Source organism: Osmerus eperlanus, chromosome 10 (genome assembly GCF_963692335.1).
Source record: "Osmerus eperlanus chromosome 10, fOsmEpe2.1, whole genome shotgun sequence".
NCBI lineage: Eukaryota > Metazoa > Chordata > Actinopteri > Osmeriformes > Osmeridae > Osmerus > Osmerus eperlanus.
In genome coordinates this window covers 4,990,819-5,010,603 of record NC_085027.1, presented here as the reverse complement: position 1 = coordinate 5,010,603, position 19,785 = coordinate 4,990,819, and the positions used below count along the sequence as shown (strand labels likewise).

Here is a 19,785-nt window from a genome sequence, read left to right as displayed (position 1 = left end):
ATACGCAGGGCTGTATGAGGAAAAGCAGAAAGCCCTCCAGCCCGACTCACAACCACCAAGACAAACCAGTATCCAGCGCCGCAGCGCTGAGCCTAACTCCCATCGCTTCTTTGTTTAAAGTTCAGCGAAGAGGTAAAAACACGGTTTATTTTCCCGTCATTGGTCAGTTGTCCCCATAGTCTTTTATGTTACAAAGTATCATTGGCGCTAATGCCCCAGAGCTTCACACCTATCCGTACTGAACAGAGACATTACATTACATTTAGTCATTTAGCAGACGCTCTTATCCAGAGCGACTTACAGTAAGTACAGGGACATTCCCCCGAGGCAAGTAGGGTGAAGTGCCTTGCCCAAGGACACAACGTCATTTTGCACAGCCGGGAATCAAACTGGCAACCTTCAGATTACTAGCCCGATTCCCTAACCGCTCAGCCAACTGACTCCAGACATCCACTCTACTACTTTAGCTCACATTTCCCCTCTGAGAAAGGGAGCAGAATTAGGCGGTGCCCCGACATCCCACGTTGCGGGGGCGGAGACACTGATCGGCATCCTGGCTGTTTGCCACAATTAAGAATGCGGTGTCCGTGGTAACAATAGTAGTGTCAGCGTCCTAGCTACACTAGCAGTGTGCTTCCTGTGCAGCGCTCTGATTGGCTGTCCTGGTCTGTGAGCGGGGAAAACAGGAAGTGCTTGATGAGTGGGCGCGCTGCAAACGGAGAAAGGCTGGTGGGTGGAGGGGCTGAGGCCACATACATACATTTACACAGAAACATGCGTGCACACACATCCTATATACATACTCATGCGGTATATCTCAGGGCTGGAGACCGGGGACAAAAATGCTCACGTGTCATTATATTCCGCCAACGCTGTTTTCGGTTTGACTCTTTGTGAAAACAATAACAATATCACATAACGAGGAAGAAACTAGGCGTAATAAAAAACCATTAGGGAAACTTTGGGATCCAAATGTCAAAAATATTTAGTTCTGAACAGAGACTGTTTAAGGAAACCACAATCCTTGGCCTGAATGCGGTCAAAGTTTCCTGGACAGCGTGCATTTGCATACCGAAAACTTAGATGAATCCACGCCAGAAAAAGGGCTTGATTACAAAGTTTACAGTTGCTTAACATGAACAGCTGGCAGGTGCGGGTGTAACTGTTCGTCAAGGTGCCCATTTTAAACCACAGCCATGCAAACTGGAAGGGGAGAGCTAAAACGTGGTTAGCATAGCCAATCAGACGACAGCATGGCGTGCGCTGCTTTCTGCGTCTGCCTCTGTCTCCACTCACTCTAACCACCCTGGGAAGGGAGCGGAGAAGTCAGAGAGCCAGAGTTTACAAATGGACCTTTATCACTGCGCTCCTGGAAACTTCTGCTCTGTGATTGGGTAAATTGTAGTAGATTTGTAGTCCTATAGGAAAGAGGCCAGGACATGAAGCCTTGAAGCTCTGCGTGCACGGTGTTCACCTGACAGAAAGGTGAAGCGATGCGATTGGCTCCGCTTGCGCTTCCCGTTGCACACGTAGAACTGCACCTGCACGGACGAGGTCACCGTCTTGCTGTGGTAGGGTGGGACCTCCACCACGATGCTGGACTGGCAGAATCACAGACAGGTTGAACACACCGTCAATACAGGCCGTGTATGAACACACCGTCAATACAGGCTGTGTATGCAGCAGATAGTATAGCACACCACAGTATTCCTTCAGCACTGCTAGGAGGAGAGAGAAAAAAATATAGAGAAAAACTTACTCCTTGACTTTTTTCACGAATGATCTTGGCCTCAACTTCCCACTGTGGTCTTCCATCTAGAAGAGCAGAGATGAGACGTGTCAGATGAGTAAAACACACTTTACCGATACACTGAAGCCAAAGACCAAAGCGGACATCATTGGATCTATGCTTGGATGCAGGCTAGCCAGAAAAGGTCTTTGTCTGCTTTTGGCATGATGAGTGCACCGAGGCGCCCATGAGGACTTCTATTGGAGACAGGCCTCCTCCGCAAAAACAGACAAATGGATCGAGCAGATGACTGTGACACCGAGGAGCTCATCAGTTCCTCCCTAAATTGAATTGTCAGCTTTTGGACTTCGCATCAGCGTCCATCTGGGGGGATATAAACTGCAGTACACAGAATAATAATTCCTTATACATGTTAAATAAGTCTCTTAGAAAAGCATAAAGGGACAGGGGCTTCTCCTCTGTGGGAAATGCAGACCTCTCTCTGGGCCATGAAACTGATGGATCACAGAGCAGCTGAAGCTGAAAGGGAAAAACCGGACAGAATACATTGTGGAGCTCAATATGTACACCTCCACATGAGCCACACGTCATTAGGAGGACGTTCAATGATTTTATAATCCAGCCACATCTTCCAGTCTGGTCTACTACTCTGTTGAGCTATTTCCTTCATCTAGAGTAGTTTTCTCTGGGGTCTATTTTATCTAATGATCATGTTGGAGTGTGCGCTCGATTCAAACGGACAGGACTCAGGAACCACAGAAGCTTCCGAAAGCATAGGATATCCTTTTGTTCCGAGGGGACCTGAGACATCCTATGATGTCATTTTTATGAGCCCAGCAACCCTGGGGAGAATATTTTTACAGCTATTAAATAGAAATTAAACTCTAAATATCCTGCTGTTTGTCTTGCCTGGTAAGAATTATGAGGAGACGAGTGGAATAACAATTATTTTATTATTTATTTTAGAATGCCTGCCAGGTTTCTGGCAAGGAAACATCCCATAATTTTCCAGTTCTCCTACAACAGACCTAATTATCTGGCCAGACATCTTAAGGCAGCCCTTCAGAAAGCAGTCGGGAGAATAACATTCTGGGGAAACACTGGCCCCGAGACAGAAATCCCCATCCTCGCCACTGCTGTCCCATCATACAGTAATCCAGCCGCTGCAGCTCCTTGTGCAATCATCCCCCTTTTGTTCTACGGCACAACAACTGCAACCGCCTCCCTTTCATTTGTAAATACGCCTCTGTGTTTGTCTGCTGCTCACGTGACGTGATAACCATGATTACATCTCTGCACCTGTGTGAGCTGCCTTTCCACTGGGCCGTGAGGGCTGTCCCCATCTCCACACACAGCCGGCCCACACCTGCTCCAGCCCCAGAGATCCCTCGAGGCTCCACACGCAGATAAGACTTGCCACATCTATACCGTGCAGTCCCACATCCTTACGATCGCCATTTAGTCACTGTGCCTGCTTTCACCCTCATGTGGCTTTAAGATGTTACTGGGTTTAAGGTTAGTGTTATAACAGGAGTCCATATACCAGTAATCCTGTTGTGGATTAGCTCCCTCTGAAGTGCTCAGTGAGGTTCTCGCTCGCATAGAGCCAGGCAGCTTTTCAGTAATCAGTGAGTGACCTTGGGCGCCTCTCGGACCGACTTCAGCACAATGTATTTCTGCGGCTCATGTTGACATTAAACAGGTGGGAGCGAGAGGGCCCCACATGCGCTGCAGTCAGAAAACAAGCTCAAACAGGAATGTTGTCCCACACCCCGCCTGACCATTTTTTTTTTACTGAAATAATACTACACCTATTGTGTTGTAATAACCACAAAAACAGAGAGGAAAAATCCGTTGAGTTGTAATAACTGAGCTTTTAGATGTTTTGTCTCAGAGGCAAAAACACATAATTATTGGAATATTAGATGTTACTTTATTCAGGCAGTGTTTACCTTGTGTAAACCTCCACCCTCATCAAGACTCTATTAAAAGTACTCTTGTCAGGAACCTGTTTCCTTTCTGAGATGACGACTAATTTTCCCCTCTCAGAATAATGCTACTTTAATATCCCTTCCTCGCCACCCTGAGTTTCCCTTTCTCACCTGAAGACGTAAATACAACGAGTGTATCATGAAGGGATGGGAGCCAGTATGGATGTTGTGGTGTTTAACTGTGAGAAGGCCTGCTTTTCTGAGCTAGGGAGTGGATACTGAACTGGGGACTGCACACAGTCTCTTTACCTCAGCCTGACTCACCTGGACCAACTGTTCTCCAGGGCCCTGAGTAGTTTGTTGACTACTTGCAAAAGGGACCCTGGAGAGACTCAAGACCAAGGCTTGTATAGGCTGTCAATCTAATTAACTTTCATGTTTAGAATAGGGGATTTAAAGTCGGCAAGGGGATCACATATTATTTATTCTTCACAGAGATGTTATCCTTGTCAGGCCTCTTGCTCATCAACTCAAAGCCCCCCAAAACTCTCTGCACTCCCACCCTAAACCCTTGCCTATTGACAACCCACAATAAGTCTGTGTTTCCTGCATGACGCGATTCAACTGTTGTCCTCCGTTTGGGAGAGAAGATGGAAAACTCTCTGTCATTAACTCCTTTCTTCCTATTTTCTTCCATGGTTCTGCTCTCTCTGCTCCAGCATGTTTATGCCGTGAGCAGATGGATTAGCGATGATGAAGAGGATCATTTGGACGAACCAAATCATTATTATCTCTCTCTCTCTCCATGCAATGCTCCTCCCCTTCGACACGGGTTTGCCCAACTCCAGCCCTTTGTTAACCCTGCTGTGGTTTCCATTTGCCCCTGAAAAGATACAAAAGACTCGACGGAAAGGCCTCCGCAACGCTACCTTCTCCTTCCACGCTTTGCCTAAAAGCACCTCAAAACGACTTCAGAGACATTCCTCCCAGTCCTCCCTTTCTTCCTTCCATGCTTTCTTCATCCGAGCGCTCAGAGCATGCCTTCTCAAGACGGTACAGTAACAACACCCCTGCATATCCTCCCTGTGCTGACTTGATTCAGTTTCTCCCCCGTCCTGCAGTTTCCCCGGGCAGGCAGGGACTGGTTCAGTAAGTGCCACCCATTCAGAGTTTCCATCCTGGAACTCGCCTCCACTTGTTTTCATTATTGGCGACGGAAAAGCGAAAGAGCGAGAGAGTGAGAAGGAAGGAAGAGAAAGATGGATCCACGTTTATCAAAAGGACACCAAATTATAGACCGCGATGCAGCCCGATGTGAAACATGTAATCGTCTAACCTAAGTATTTATGATTGCGTGCATTGCGCCACCACTCTGTCATATCTACGTCTACATCTATGTGTACATTTCAAGCCAGGCTACGGGGCGAAGCGACCAGAGAAAGAGCAGCTGCAGTTTGTCCTAAGCGGTTGGGGGGGGCAGGAGAGTGTGATGACCTGAGCGTCAGAGGAGACAGCACCAGATGCTAGCCTACGGTCTACCTTGCGGGTGATCTCTCTTCACACCTGACACACCGCATTTCCCTTCACCATAAATCTGTCCCTGCAAGGATGTGTGTGTGATTGTCTCTGTGTGTGTGTGTGTGTCTGTTTCTTGACAGAAATCTAAATTGACGGCCACCGGTATCGTATTGTTTCCTGGAGGTTCACATATTCTAATAATGTTCCACACTTCACAACTCTCCTCATGAGTCAGTAAAGGGATGTTCTATCAGTTAATCAGAGTGGGACTGTGGTAATAGGTGGGGTAGGCACGTGGAAAGGGCCCCAGGCCTGCAGACTTGTGGCCGGGGGAGCCTCGTCCCAGGTGCTTCTACATGCCTCACACTACTATACCCCCAGTAAATCAGGTGTCCAAACGTGTTTGGCTCTGTGAGGCCAGAAGTGATTCAGCTACTGAAGGTATAATTCAGCTTCACACACAAATAGGTCATTCCACTCTTTATTCTCCACTCAACAATACTAATGCTGTGGCAAAACAATAAGTAGGCTAGCCCTAGTGCCCACTGTTTAATGTATTTTTGGAGGCAAGTAGCTTATTCTGCACTATTCCTCTGAGCGGAACTGTGACTCATAAACAGTTGAGCAGAGTTAGGTACTGTGTAGGCATGTCTCTTACCGGGGCCTTTCTCCAGGAAGATGACCTTTGACTCTGGGAAGAAGTTGGAGCCGGTGATGACCATCTCCTCTCCCCCACTGACAAGGCAGCTGGTCAAGTTGGACTTCTCCACCTGGGGAAGCTCCTGGGCTGAGCGCTGAGCTGTGGTGGCAGAGTGGATCAGCATGCAGTCTCGTCAGAATGTGAGTGTGCGTGCGTGTATGTGTGTGTATGCGTGAGGCCCGGATGCAAAAACTCACAGCACTCGACAGGGACGGAGGAAGCCTGCAGAGACAGCACCTTCCCGTTGGGCTGGGGGATGTGCACGCGGAACACCACCCGAACACGAGTGTTCTTCCGCCCGATGTCTGTTTCTCCCTTGCGGAGCTCAATGTCAGAGTTCCGGAGCTTCAGTATTCCAGCACAGTCAATACTGCAAGAACATAGAGAGAGAGAGAGAGAGAGAGAGAGAGAGAGAGAGAGAGAGAGAGAGAGAGAGAGAGAGAGAGAGAGAGAGAGACAGAGAGAGAGAGAGAGAGAGACAGAGAGAGACAGACAGAGAGAGAGAGAAAGAGAGAGAGAGAGAGAGAGAGAGAGAGAGAGAGAGAGAGAGAGAGAGAGAGAGAGAGAGAGAGAGAGAGAGAGAGAGAGAGAGAGATAGAGCAGGGAGAGTTAGGAGATGCTGGCACCCCACACTCCACTGGCTAACATTGGAGAAATGGGAAATTAGCAAAGGGCTGACAGTTGTAAAAACAGACCTACGAAGTAACTTGACTCTTGTGAAGAAATATCAGTGGCAAATTACGAATGTTGTAAATATGATTTATTGTCGTGGTAAATGTGAAAAGTCCCAGAAAATCCTTCCCTTTGAATTCATATGAAATAAAACCGGAGAAATAAAACTTTAGGCGAAGCAGACTCATAAATATGGAAATGGGACGTATTCTCCTCTGTGGGAAATCCTCACATTTTCCTGCTGAGCTTAGTCTCCTGTTGGTTTGAATTAAAAATCAATAAAATCCCCAATGGAGGACATTATGACCCTGTATAATACATTTAGTTATTTTTATTCTGGAGGGGCTTCCATGGCAGTACGCTCACTAGCTGGGTAATTTATGTCTGGAGTGGATGTGACACCTACCTGGCCAACATATTGTTTTCTGGTAGGAGAGGAATTTCAAGAACTTTTGTGCTGGAGATGATGATTTCCTGGCTGGCGGTGGCAACTGTTTTCCCTGTGATCCGGTGCACCTGGTAAAAGGCGTGCGGTCTTAGGTAGCGGTCGTCCGCTGTCCCGATGAACATCTGCAGGTTGACAGGCTTCTCGCTGTAGCCAACCAGCTGAGACAATACAGAGAGACAGAAAGAGAAAGAGTGAGAGAGAGATAGGGAAAGAAAAATAGAGGAACATTTCAGAATTTCCAACTGTAACATTTTTGGAGGGAATCTAAATGTCAGGCTTCAAGAGTTTAGAAGCTCAGGTCCGGGCCAGCCGGCAGGTTCTGGCAGTGCTGCTGGAGATTCATCTGGAACTCTGGCCTCCAACCAGGTCCACTCATGTTCTCCACTAATACCCTCTCATATTTTCCCCTGCTGCTGTTCTTAGGTTAACAAGGATACCCACATCTGCACAATTAGCTCTGATATCCCTTATGCAGACCATAATCTCTGACCTTATAGCCTCTTCCTTTCCAAAGCGAATCGAATAACAAGTCATGGCGACCAGAAAGAGAAGGACACGTGTTTGAGACACGAGTGTGAGAGAGCACACGGGCGTGAGAGAGCACACAAGCGTGAGAGAGCACACGAGCGTGTTTGAGACACGACGAGCGTGTTTGAGACACGAGCGTGTTTGAGACACGAGCGTGAGAGAGCACACGAGCCTGTTTGAGACACGAGTGTGTTTGAGACACGAGTGTGTTTGAGACACGAGCGTGTTTGAGACACGAGCGTGTTTGAGACACAAGCGTGTTTGAGACACGAGCGTGAGAGAGCACACAAGCCTGTTTGAGACACGAGCGTGTTTGAGACACGAGCGTGTTTGAGACACGAGCGTGTTTGAGACACGAGCGTGTTTGAGACACGAGCGTGAGAGAGCACACGAGCGTGAGAGAGCACACGAGCGTGTTTGAGACACGAGCGTGTTTGAGACACGAGCGTGTTTGAGACACGAGCGTGAGAGAGCACACGAGCGTGAGAGAGCACACGAGCGTGTTTGAGACACGAGCGTGTTTGAGACACGAGCGTGTTTGAGACACGAGCGTGTTACGAGCCAAACTAGCGTGTTTGAGACACAGAGGTGGAAAGAAAGGAGTGAACAAGAACTGACGTGAAAGAAGATCGTCAGACTCAATGTGCCACAGCATCATCAAAAAAAATACAAACTGGCGTGAATAGAGCACATGAAAATAAAAGTAGCTGACATGATCCTCACCCCAGTCTAAGAGGTCTACCATGTCTTTAAATGCACCTTTTATTGGTGAAGCTGTGGTTCTGGGCTCCAGTACAAAACCTGGCGGCTAAAAATGACAACGCCTCCGGATCCAGCAGAGGTGTGGGCCGGCCTGGCCTGGCCCGGCTCACAGGCTGACATGGTCATCAGGCAGGTGAGGGGTTGGTTGAAAGAAGGATGAAGGTGGTGGAGGGGGAGGGTTTCCTTTTGGGAGAAAATAAAACCTAGTCCTACACAATCCACCACTGTTGGAATGTTGTGCTTGGCAAAGGTCTGTGACGGCAAGATGGCAACCCCTGCGCTCCCCCTCCACACACAAACACTCACACAGTCACACACACACACACTCACCGATGCCACCGTTAATTTAGAGAACGAGGGCAGCCCCATGAGAAGAAAGCAGAAACAGTCCTTTCATTGGCACCTAAGACGCCTGGCCAGCCTCGACCACAGTTGGTGTGAACCCCCCTCCCCTCTCCCCAGGCTTGCGTCACACACCAGCATTAATGTTGAGGGAAAAGAGACTACTCACAGAGAGAGAGAGAGAGAGAGAGGAGAGAGAGAGAGAGAGAGAGGGAGAGAGAGGGAGAGAGAGAGGAAAGAGAGAGAGAGAGAGAGAGAGAGAGAGAGAGAGAGAGAGAGAGAGAGAGAGAGAGAGAGAGAGAGAGAGAGAGAGAGAGAGAGAGAGAGAGAGCTTGCGTGGGAGAGTGTTGGAGAATGTTGGAGAGCACTCATCGTTACCAACTCTCTGAAATTAGGCCTGGCAACATGTGCACCTGAGAAAAACACCCAAACCAGGAAACACCACACTTACTTGGTTTAAAAAAAATATTGACTTTCTCTGAAACCAATTATTGGTCCAGGTTGGTTTGTGTTTCAGGGTGTGTGATTGAGTGTTTCACTTTCCAGCTCCGGCTTACTGAAAGGCGCTCTGTGGTGTGCAGCAGGGAGGAGTGTTCATGGCAACCACGTCTATCTGTGTTCTGTCTGCTTGACTCAATTCACCCCGACTGTTCTGGTCTCTGCGTTCCGCCTGAACCTGGATGATCCCATATAGGGTTGGAACAGATGTATGGGGAACCGCTGGGGTCAAACAGAGCAATGGAACCAACGTGCTGCGTCTACACGGGCTGGAAGAGAGGAGGGGTCCCTGGGGATGTGGGAGGGGCCATCAGCCAGGCAGAGTCCATAAAGGCCCCAGTGTTCAGGCCTTCAGTTTGAAGGGTTGGAGGCTATGAGGTCAGTTAGCAGCTAGAAAGACCGTACTGCTCTGGAGCCTTGTTTACACGCTGAGATTCTCCCTCTCCCAGGATCCACTCTCTCTGGGTGAGCCCTGACCCCCAGCCTGGCCCCGGGGCTGCCCTGACTGGGGAACGAGAGCTGGGTGCCGGGGGGCAGGGGAGGAGGAGCTGGGTCAGGCTGGCTAGGCTCATTAATCTTCTGAGTGTTCTTGGGGAAACACAAACAGACCCAGCAGGACGTGGTGTGGCCCACAGCCCTGATTGGTTCACGTAGGTCACTTTCTGCTCTGGCTACACCTAGCCTATTTATATAGGCACCAGCACACACACCACCACCCTAGAAGGCTCAACAGCCCTTTGATATGTTGCTTGGAATCATTCTTCACTTGGGAAAAGGGAATATATGGCAGGCAGTTCAGTGCAAATTGGGCTTCAGGTTGCGCTGCCAATGACCATCTTTAAAAAAAAAAAATGTAAAAAGTATTTCCATGGACTTTAAAGCTGAACATTTTGTCAATCATTTGAACGTGAGGAGCAGGCTCTGCTAAGGCTGGTATCATGCAGCAGAACGAGGCACATGGCAGTTGGGTAAACAGCATATGCTGTCATGAGTCTAATCGTTAACATCGCAGCCGGACGCAGACAGGCTTAGTCACTTTTGACACATCACAGGCCAGTGAAAGCTCTTCTTAGGCTGCCATTCCTAGAAGAAACCAGCTGAAGATGTGTACATGTGTGCGTGTGTGCCTGAGGTCTGCCTTCTAGGAGTCACGGTGACTCCCTGTCCACCCATACTGGGCTAAGAGGCTTAGGGGACTGCATCGAGAGGGGAAGGCAGGTCACGCTGTGTCCTCCTGCAGTGGCTCAAACACACTGTAAGCACAACCAGAACTCTGAGACACTGACATGCCACCTCAGACTATGAGAGAGAGAGAGACAGACAGACAGAAAACAGAGAGAGAGAGAGACAGACAGAAAACAGAGAGAGAGAGAGAGAGAGAGAGAGAGAGAGAGAGAGAGAGAGAGAGAGAGAGAGAGAGAGAGAGAGAAGCCTCTTATCTAACTTGATGATTATCACTACATGTCATAAGGCCAGCAGCCTTAAGTGCTTTATGGTCATGTGGATGAACTGTTAAAGTTAGGGCAGACAGTCTGCGTGTGTGTGAAGTGTGTGTGTGTGGGTGACGGGCCATGTGGATTACCAGAACTATGTTGTTCAATTTTTGTCTTTGAGAATTATTGTAGTAGAAATATCGTAAATGGGATTATGTCATTGTTGCCGTGTCTAGTTAAGCACAGAGCGCTCCTTGGCACTAACCTCTGAAATGCTGTTACAACTGTGTGCTTCCAGTACTGGATTGTTGGATACTCTATGCCATTTTTGTACGTCGCTGTGTAAAAGCAAGAGAGAGAGAAAGGGGTGGAGAATGCCTTCATCAACCTAATAAGAAATCAATTAAGCCAATTCACCAAATTAAGTCAACGTTCCATCGTCCCTTTAACTAGCGTTGCTAGAGTACAACCTATGAGGGCCTTAACAGCCTCCGAGCCGGAGGTAGGCCCTTGGAGCCTCTGTGGAGGCTCTTGGTGAGGCCCAGGCTTGGTGTGGAGCCACAGTGTTGTCAGGCCCGCACTCCGCAGACTGGGGCTTCTCCAAGTCAAATAATAAGCCAGGCAAAACTGATTATAGGCCTTGAGAGAAAGGCTCACTTCAGCACTCCCAGTGAATCAACAGCACAAGTCAAACAGAAACATAAAAGCCGTGGCTAATTACGTGACCCGTGACATTTAAAGCCACTTCCAAAACAACTATTTTCTTTGCGGTTTCCCTTCAGTTCAACATTATGGCGAAAATATTTCAAGCGAAGAAAATCTCGAAAATCCAAAGGCACACGAGCACCGTGGTGTCCGTCCACTCTGTGGTGTTAACATGAGAGCTCACTGGAGCTGCCATGCACTTCCAGCCCCACTCTGTACAAATACACGTACTGTACGCACACTCACTTGCTTACCGACTCGCTGAATCACTCACCCTAACCCTCACACACATCTATACACATAAGCAAAAACACACAGACACACACACACACACACAAACACACACTCACTCATTCTGATCCTGTGAGCTTGTTTTACATTCCTATCGCCACAGCCGCCACTGTTGAATCGATGCCCAGTGTGAAATACCTCTGGAGGGTGGTCTCTGCACTTCCTTAACCTCTCTAAAATCCTCCCCCACCAGCTGGTCAATAAGGCCTGATGGATCAGTAGATATATTAAACCTGCTGATATTAATACCTGTCACATGTTCCTCTGCTGCCGTGGCTGGAATAGGCTAGGCTAACTCTTCCCTAAAATAAAACCGCTGGATACCATTACATATTAAGATTGAAATAAATCGGGCCTCTATTTGGTACGGCATCTGTTCCACTGATCCTGTAATAGTGGGGCCCCAGAGCGACAGCCACACGGAGCAACAGCCTCTGAAATGTTTGACATTCATATTCAAATGAAAGGGAAAACACAACAAGTATTTGAGGGATGTGATTCTGGGCTATGCTGGGCTGGGTTAGGCTTAGCTATGCTGGGCACCACCAAATATACCCCCACCCCCCCCCTCCTTCCCTAAGCCCAAACAGCAGTGTATTGAGGGAAAGAGGGCCGCATCTCTACCGTGCTCCTCGTCACCCCCCTCAGCCCCAGCCCTCTCCGGTAACACGACACTTTCTCACAGACGTGCCAAGTTGTTTCGCCGTGTTTCTTTGCAGTTGCCATGGCAAGGGTCTGTGCTTGTGTATACGTGAGCTTGTGTGTTGGTGTGGATCTACGCACGCTCACACTGGAGTAAACTACAGCCCGGAGGCAGTGTGTGTGTGTGTGTGTGTGTGTGTGTGCGTGCGTACATGCCTGTGTGTGACTGTGAATGTGAGTGAAAGTGTGAGAGACAGAGGGAGGGGGAAAAAGAGGGAGAGAAAGAGAGAGAGAGAGAGAGAGAGAGAGAGAGAGAGAGAGAGAGAGAGAGAGAGAGAGAGAAGAGAGAGAGATAGAGATAGAGAGAGAGAGAGAGAGAGAGAGAGAGAGAGAGAGAGAGAGAGAGAGAGAGAGAGAGAGAGAGAGAGAGAGAGAGAGAGAGAGAGAGAGAGAGAGAGAGGGGGAGAAAGAGAGGGTGATTGAGAGTGTGGGTTTACACATGCTCCTGTTGATGTAAACTACAGCCCTGAAGGGGTGAGCATGCCTGCATGTGTTTGTGTGGAGGGAGGGAGGGAGGGAGGGAGGGAGGGAGGGAGAGTGAGTGAGAAGTAAAAGTGGGAGCAATGGCTGTCAAGGTCATTGAGGGCCCCTGGTCCATGTCGTCTGGCGATGGACCTGCTGTGACACGGCCGGGGGCCCACAGTCAGACACACACACACGGTTTTTCTCACATACAGGCCTGCTGTTTACCCAGCACACCGGGGCACAGAGAGCCAGGGGGCTGGTCGGTCGTTTGTTTAAACAAGGTCAATACACACACACACACACCGTTTACTGTATGCTCGGCCTGTATATGGCTCTGCGGGCCTGCTCTGGGAGCTCAGTCACTCTTTACCCCTTCTTCTTATCCCACCTCGCCCCTCTCTCTTTTCCTCTCTTCATTCCTCCCTCCTTCTTCTTGAGACACAGCCGTCTTACCATGCCCCCGCTACGTATGAATACATGCAGTTGGCGCGAGACCCGTCCATATCTTGTTTACTGTGTAACACACCTCCGGGCTGGACAACAGTCCTGGTTCACACAGTTCAAACTGCAGAGAGTTGCATGTTTCTTCACTACGCGTCGACTATTGAAACAGTCAACAAAGCAGCAGTCCCCAACAACAACAACAGCCGTGGAACAAAGAGACAAAACAGACTGAGGGAGAGAAGTGACGAGGGGCAAACGTTTTGTCACTGGACAAAGCACAGGTCACGTACAGAAACCCTGGGGGGGGGGGGGGGGGGGGGGGAGAGAGAGAGAGAGAGAGAGAGAGAGAGAGAGAGAGAGAGAGAGAGAGAGAGAGAGAGAGAGAGACGGGGGATCATGGTGATATTGGGGTCAAAATCTTTGTGTGGCCATGGGGGAAATTGAATGCGCTCTTGGACCGAAGTGGACGTCTACAATTTCAAATCCCAGTCATCAGACACCATGGCCTCATTTAGACTTATTAAGGTGGCTTCCAGTTCAAGATGTCAAATGGTCGTCGTCAAATATTTATCTTTATAAAATCTTTGCTATTTTCAGTTGTACTTCATAATACATTCATTGGCCCGCCATGCATGTCTCTGTGTTTATATGTGTGTGTGCTTATATAGATGTGTCTGTGTGTGTATATGAGTGTTTGTGTGTGTGTGCACGTGCACACCTGTTTGTTTCCACAGTCTATCAGGTAATACCAGGGGGCTGCTTCCCTTTGTGGTAGAGCCTGAACACAATTAAGCCGGTTAAATGCGCACAAGATACCTCAGCCAGAGAGGCTTTAGATTTGCACGTCTCCTAGCAACAGGTGTGCCGATTATGGTCTGCCCGTAGTCAGACTGGTCCCTAAGGGGAGGGCGTGCAAAGGCTAGCTGGCATGCTAGTTAGCATAGCCAGGGCAATAGGTTGACACAGGAATAAGCAGCATTCCTCCCAGATCCCAGCTGTGTGAATCAAAGTGCTCCAAATTGCCTTTTGTAAACACTGTCACATTGTTTCATGTTTTGTGTATATGGCTACTGTACGTCTCTGTAATGACTCAGAGAAACCCGTGCGATACAAAGGCCCTCGTTTCTTCAGGACATGCATGAGGTATCATAGGAGGCTCTGCCTTACTCATTAACTTGGACGTATAGTAGATGTCCTTCTGGGGGAGTAGGGAGTGACCGGGCGATAAAATAAACGTTGGCTACTGTTCTTCTCACGCAAACAACGGTGCTTAGGCCGATGGCCTGATGACCTTTGTGGTTAAGAGTCCTGGTCGTTATAATCCCCAGGACAGAGCTATAATAACTCACTTCGGACGCAGTGAACCCTAAACAGTATGCTACACCTCCCCCAAAAGTAGACGAACAGCATGGTTGGTGGCGTACGCTAGTCTAGCCTACGCCGGTGAAGCACAGTGACTCAGACACCATTCTTTTTCCTTTGTGGTTGGTTGTTCGACAAGTCGGGACACGATTGTGGAGAAGCGTGCACGATAACAGCTTTGACAGAGGCTCCTAGCTGGGAAGGACCCCGCACGCCTCACGACTCGTTGTTCTGGTCCTGCCTGAAGGCTTTCCAACACAACCCGCACCACGACAAGCTGCTCATCCATGTTCTCCAGCGATCACGAGAACGCTGCAGACACAGCCCCGGCTGTTCTCGTGTAAACACAATCCTGTCTAGAAAGCAGGAATGGGGGTCATAGGTAGTGGAAGCTCAGCAGCGCAGGGGAAAAAGGGGCCAGTGCGAGTAACACGACTCGCCCTGACACAAAGCAGATGGCATGGAATGATGTATGCGTGCGTCTCTCTCTTCTACTTTTTCTCAACAAAAACACCTGTAGACACACACATACGACACACACACACACGCACACACACTGTACACAAACACACATCGTCCTTCTCGTCCCTGGGGCTAAGTCACACAGGCACCCGGCCCCTCGTTCCTTTCCCGGTGTGATCCTGTGTTTGTTGACGTAGCATCTGGGCGGCGCCTTGATCTGGGTGCCTCGGCGGTGACAAAAGGAAGCCCACACCGTGTCCAGATGGCCGCTGCGGCATCATTTGATGACATCAGCGCACCGGAGGGCGAGCCCACGGGAGGACCGCAGCACCCGTGGAGAGCAGGTGCTGCTGTCACATGCACTCGAGGGGCGCCGGGGTCCAACCTCCCAGGATTAGCAAACGAACCGCGGCGAGCATCATGCGGCTGAACATGCTACTGTCGTTAGCGCTCGGCCCCTGGTGACAGAGGTGTCTATGCAGCAATAATAATTATTTGAGAAAGTTTAGAATGAGCTTCATCGAGTGTTACTGGAACAACAGTCATGCCTTCAGCACAAACTGTTAACATTTCTGGTGAGGCTCTCTTTACAAGGTGCGTAGAAAAACACTGTCAACAGTCTAATAAGGACATTTGTTTAGTAAACAAAGAGTCCAGTAAACCTGCCTGACCGAGATGATATCATCCTCACGTGATAACAGAACTTTAGGTTGACATGAAAGCATTCTGAGACAAACCCCAGAGGTAAAGTAAGATGTGGCCCTTCGGCACTGGGGGGTCAGTCTCTTGTCCCGGGTAGCCGAGAGCGGGGCCCGTGTGCCTCGAGGCTCCTGGGAGAAAGTATCCCAGCCCAGTTGACAAAATACAAACACAAATCAACAAACTAATCAAAGTAATCCTACAGCCAAATGCTTTCGTCCTGAGCTAGCAATAAGGGCAAATGCGGCCAAATGCCTAGATTCAAAAATGTTACGGCTAAATTATGCATCCTCACACATGGTGTAGGGGGAATCAGGGTCTCTAGAAGAGGTGGTTAACCATTATCTCAGAGTGGCAGAGAAGCAGGACTCTGTCTGCATAACTAGACCTGATGAACACACTCTACAATTACCGCCACGGGTCAGCGGGGTCAATTCATCCATCCAAGACATCAGGCAACCATAGGAACGGATGGGGGGAGAGGAATCCATTCATTAAGACCATTTCAGTGGTTTCTAAGGGGCGAACACCGTGGTGCCATGGACTATCAGAACATTTCAATCAATTTTCAGGTTAAATCCACCAGGAGCTCATCCAGGGGGGGTTGACAGACGGACTCTCCTGGCCTATAAGGTCAGCCATTGTTGGGTTATGCAACAGTGGCCACGGCCAGCAGTGGTGCCAGCTTCCTTCTCCCCACACAATGGGACCCTGACACCGTGGCCATGAAATATTTAGCCCCTTGATGGCTCACTGGGTTCCTGGCTCCCTGTGTATCTCGATAAATAGTTGACTGGCGGGCTGGATCACTGGCTGGCTTACTAGGTCCCTTGCTGGCTGGTTGGCTGGCTGGATCACTGGATGGCTCACTAGGTCCCTTGATGGGTGGTTGGCTGGCTGGATCACTGGCTGGCTCACTAGGTCCCTTGCTGGCTGGTTGGCTGGCTGCATGGTTGACTTGCTGGCTGGATGGCTGGCTGGATGGTTGACTTACTGGCTGGCTGGATGGTTGACTTACTGGCTGGCTGGATTGTTGACTTACTGGCTGGCTGGAAGGTTGACTTACTGGCTGGCTGGATGGTTGACTTACTGGCTGGCTGGATGGTTGACTTACTGGCTGGCTGGATGGTTGACTTACTGGCTGGCTGGAAGGTTGACTTACTGGCTGGCTGGATGGTTGACTTACTGGCTGGCTGGATGGTTGACTTTCTGGCTGGCTGGATGGTTGACTTACTGGCTGGCTGGATGGTTGACTTACTGGATGGCTGGATGGTTGACTTACTGGCTGGCTGGATGGTTGATTTGCTGGCTGGCTGGTGGCCCACTGAAGAGGGTCCAGGCAACGTGGCGCTGGCTATCATATAACAAAGGAACTAATTGAGCTGTGGTGACACCGCTGCAGATTGTGTGCCTGTTCTAACAGTCTTCCTCGCCGTGTGAGATTGGAGTTGGTGAGAGGGGAAGGGGAGAGGCTGGGGTGATGGCATGACAATACTGACACGCAACAGGTATAAGGAGCCTAAGGTCAGGTGTAAGCTAGCTTCACTCCTTCTGGGAGCGGGTTGTTAAAAGATAAATCGACGACTCAGGTCGACTTGGCAACAGCCCGTATTCAACAACCCACAGCTGTCCACCACGGGGAAGAGGTTTGGTAGTCGAGGTGAGACAGGTAACTTCTTGCGGATCATCCTTCCCTCTCTCTCACACTGGCCAGCTTTTCAAGTTCTACTCCCTGATTTATGGTTGTCTCTGCGACGTCACGGTTACGTGACTACTGCGTAAAGGTGCTGGGACAGTGATAGGTGCTTAGGGGACAGGCCTACCTATGTAATATCAGCTCATGTTATCAGACAGCCACAACAAATGGCCCATGGCCTACAGTATAGGGGAATATAAGCTGCTTTTTGGCCTACGGTGTATACGGTGTGGTCCCATCCCCTGGTGTTTGTGTGGTAAGTGACTGTACCATCACTATGGGCTAAGCCCATAGGCTAAGCGTCTCACCTTGACGACGGGGTGACCTCCGGAGACGGCCTTGACGGCTCCCCTGCTGCCCTCGGTCTCGTAGTGGGCCCGGTGGTGGGTTTTGGGGTGCACATCGATCTTCAGCTCATACTGGCCAAACTGGCTGGGCAGGGGCCAGTCGAGAGGGGGCAGGGAGGAGGTTCTGGGAAAAACACACATACACAGTATGATAAGAATGACTCTCAATCAACAAGATACCACGGTGCATGAATAACCACTCTGTGCACCTCCGGTTATGTGAAAATAAAGAGCAGAATAATACGAAGCAAATTTGATTGAATGGAACCAGAAACGAAAGACAGAAGCACAGTGGTACATGAGCGGTAACATGGAGAAACAGTGACACACATGTTACAGTATACAGAGGCGGGAGGGAGGCAGGGGTTCCAACTGAATCATAACCTTTAGAAACTGTTTTGTGAAGGACTAGCATTTGGTCTGACACATTCTGAACACTACAGGGGTTAGATGGGGGCTAGCATATTCACCCCGAACACACAGTGAATCATGGGAATTCCCACAAAATTGAAAAAATAAAACCATAGCTGTGCAAGTGAAGGGGCTTACACGACCCAACTAATGAATCATTTTAGAAAAAAATATTTTTTTAAATCTTTTTTTCTTCTTCTAAAAGATGGAGCAAGGGTTGGCGTGTTCCACAGCTTGGATCTGGAGTGGGTCACAGGGCCTGTTGCTGTGTGTTTTTCCCCTCTGTGTGTTTTTATCTATGTAGGCCACAATCATATTTGAACAGCTGCACTCAAAATTAAACAACCCCATGTCCCTCCACACGGACAAGCTTCCTCTGATGAGCGGGTAGCTTTGGGAGACGGCTCAGTTCAGCTAGAACCTGGAGATAGTACGACCCGCTTACGCTAGACCTACTGCAGAGCCCGAAAGCCCCGACGAACAACAAATGTGGAGGGGTAGCTCCGTAGCACTGTATCTGTGCCATCCAGGTGTGGAGGTTAACAGTTAGAGGGAAGACAGTTTCCTCTGTTACAGCACAATGCAGTATGCATGAGAAGAAATGAAACCGGCTTGCGCGGGAGCGCGTGCGTTTGTGCTACGACCTATGAGTAAGCGTGTTCTGTCACTGGAAGGCTTGTGCCAGGATGTGCTGCCTCACTGGCAGGCGGACCTTGGCGTGGCAGACCAACTCCTTCAGCTCAGCACCATGGCTTCTTTGTGCCTTCATGTAAATGTGGGCATTTTCAGCAGGCAGGATGTGCCATGCAATTATGTCAAACAGGCCCGCTCTCTCACATGGCAGATCTCCGACATGAAAAAAAACAACCTACGGGGGGGAATGTTTAAAAAGTTCTGCAGGCAAAAGTGACTCGTTCTTTTTTCTTTTCGGGCTCTCCAAGTCTTCATCAAGTGCTGGCTAGCTGTGGACAGCACCCGTCAGGCCAAAGGAGAAAAATGTGCAGCTTGCTTTCTTTGGACCTGAAAGAAAAAGAACTATCTAGCCTACAGAAAAGTTTGAGTCTCTGACATTTCAGTCAGTGAGGGGTATTGTGTTGCTGTCTATTCGGCAGTCAACACATTTGACAATTCAATTACCTCCCGTGGATAGATAGATAGAGCAAGAGTAAGAAATGCTCAAACAAAAGCAGTTATTCTATTTTTTCTCTTGATCTGCGCTCTTATCCTTTCCCCTTATCTTTCGACCAATAATAAGGTCCAGTCAGGTGAGGTCAACACAACAAAGAGCATGTCAGCCTCCTGTCTCCTCCCCTTCTCGGACATGACATAACTCAGGAAGTGTATGTTTGCACCGCTGCCACGGTAACAGGAGAGGGGGCCGGAGGAAACCTGAACCGGGTGGCGAAGCAGCGCCCGTGGCCTGAAATAGCGTAACCTTTCTCGGGTGTCCGCTTTGTACAGCGGGCTCCCACCCCAGTCACGTCCCACTTCCGTCGCCCCGCCACACAAACAAAGTTCTTGTAAGCCTTGGTGAGGTTGAGGGAGGGGCACAACCCCAAACCCAGCCAGAGACCCCCCATCACAATCCAGCCTGCTACACCACCGCGCCAGAGAAACCC

At 49.4% G+C, this 19,785-nt stretch overlaps 1 protein-coding gene across 2 annotated transcripts in view; it reads right to left on the bottom strand.

Moving 5' to 3' along the window:
- The window catches only part of nfatc3a (nuclear factor of activated T cells 3a), a 30,988-nt gene extending 13,077 nt beyond the window's left edge, over positions 1 to 17,911 (bottom strand). For both annotated transcript variants that reach the window (XR_009931465.1, XM_062470743.1), the window contains exons 1-6: positions 17,717 to 17,911; positions 6,978 to 7,177; positions 6,097 to 6,269; positions 5,858 to 5,998; positions 1,760 to 1,815; positions 1,475 to 1,601 (exon numbers count right to left, since the gene is read on the bottom strand). Coding sequence is in view for 1 of the 2 variants with exons in the window: in XM_062470743.1 (XP_062326727.1) it covers positions 1,475 to 1,601; positions 1,760 to 1,815; positions 5,858 to 5,998; positions 6,097 to 6,269; positions 6,978 to 7,177; positions 17,717 to 17,896 (877 nt within the window). In the remaining variant the exon portion in view is untranslated. The remainder of the gene's footprint in view (positions 1 to 1,474; positions 1,602 to 1,759; positions 1,816 to 5,857; positions 5,999 to 6,096; positions 6,270 to 6,977; positions 7,178 to 17,716) is intronic.
- Positions 17,912 to 19,785: the final 1,874 nt, after the last annotated feature.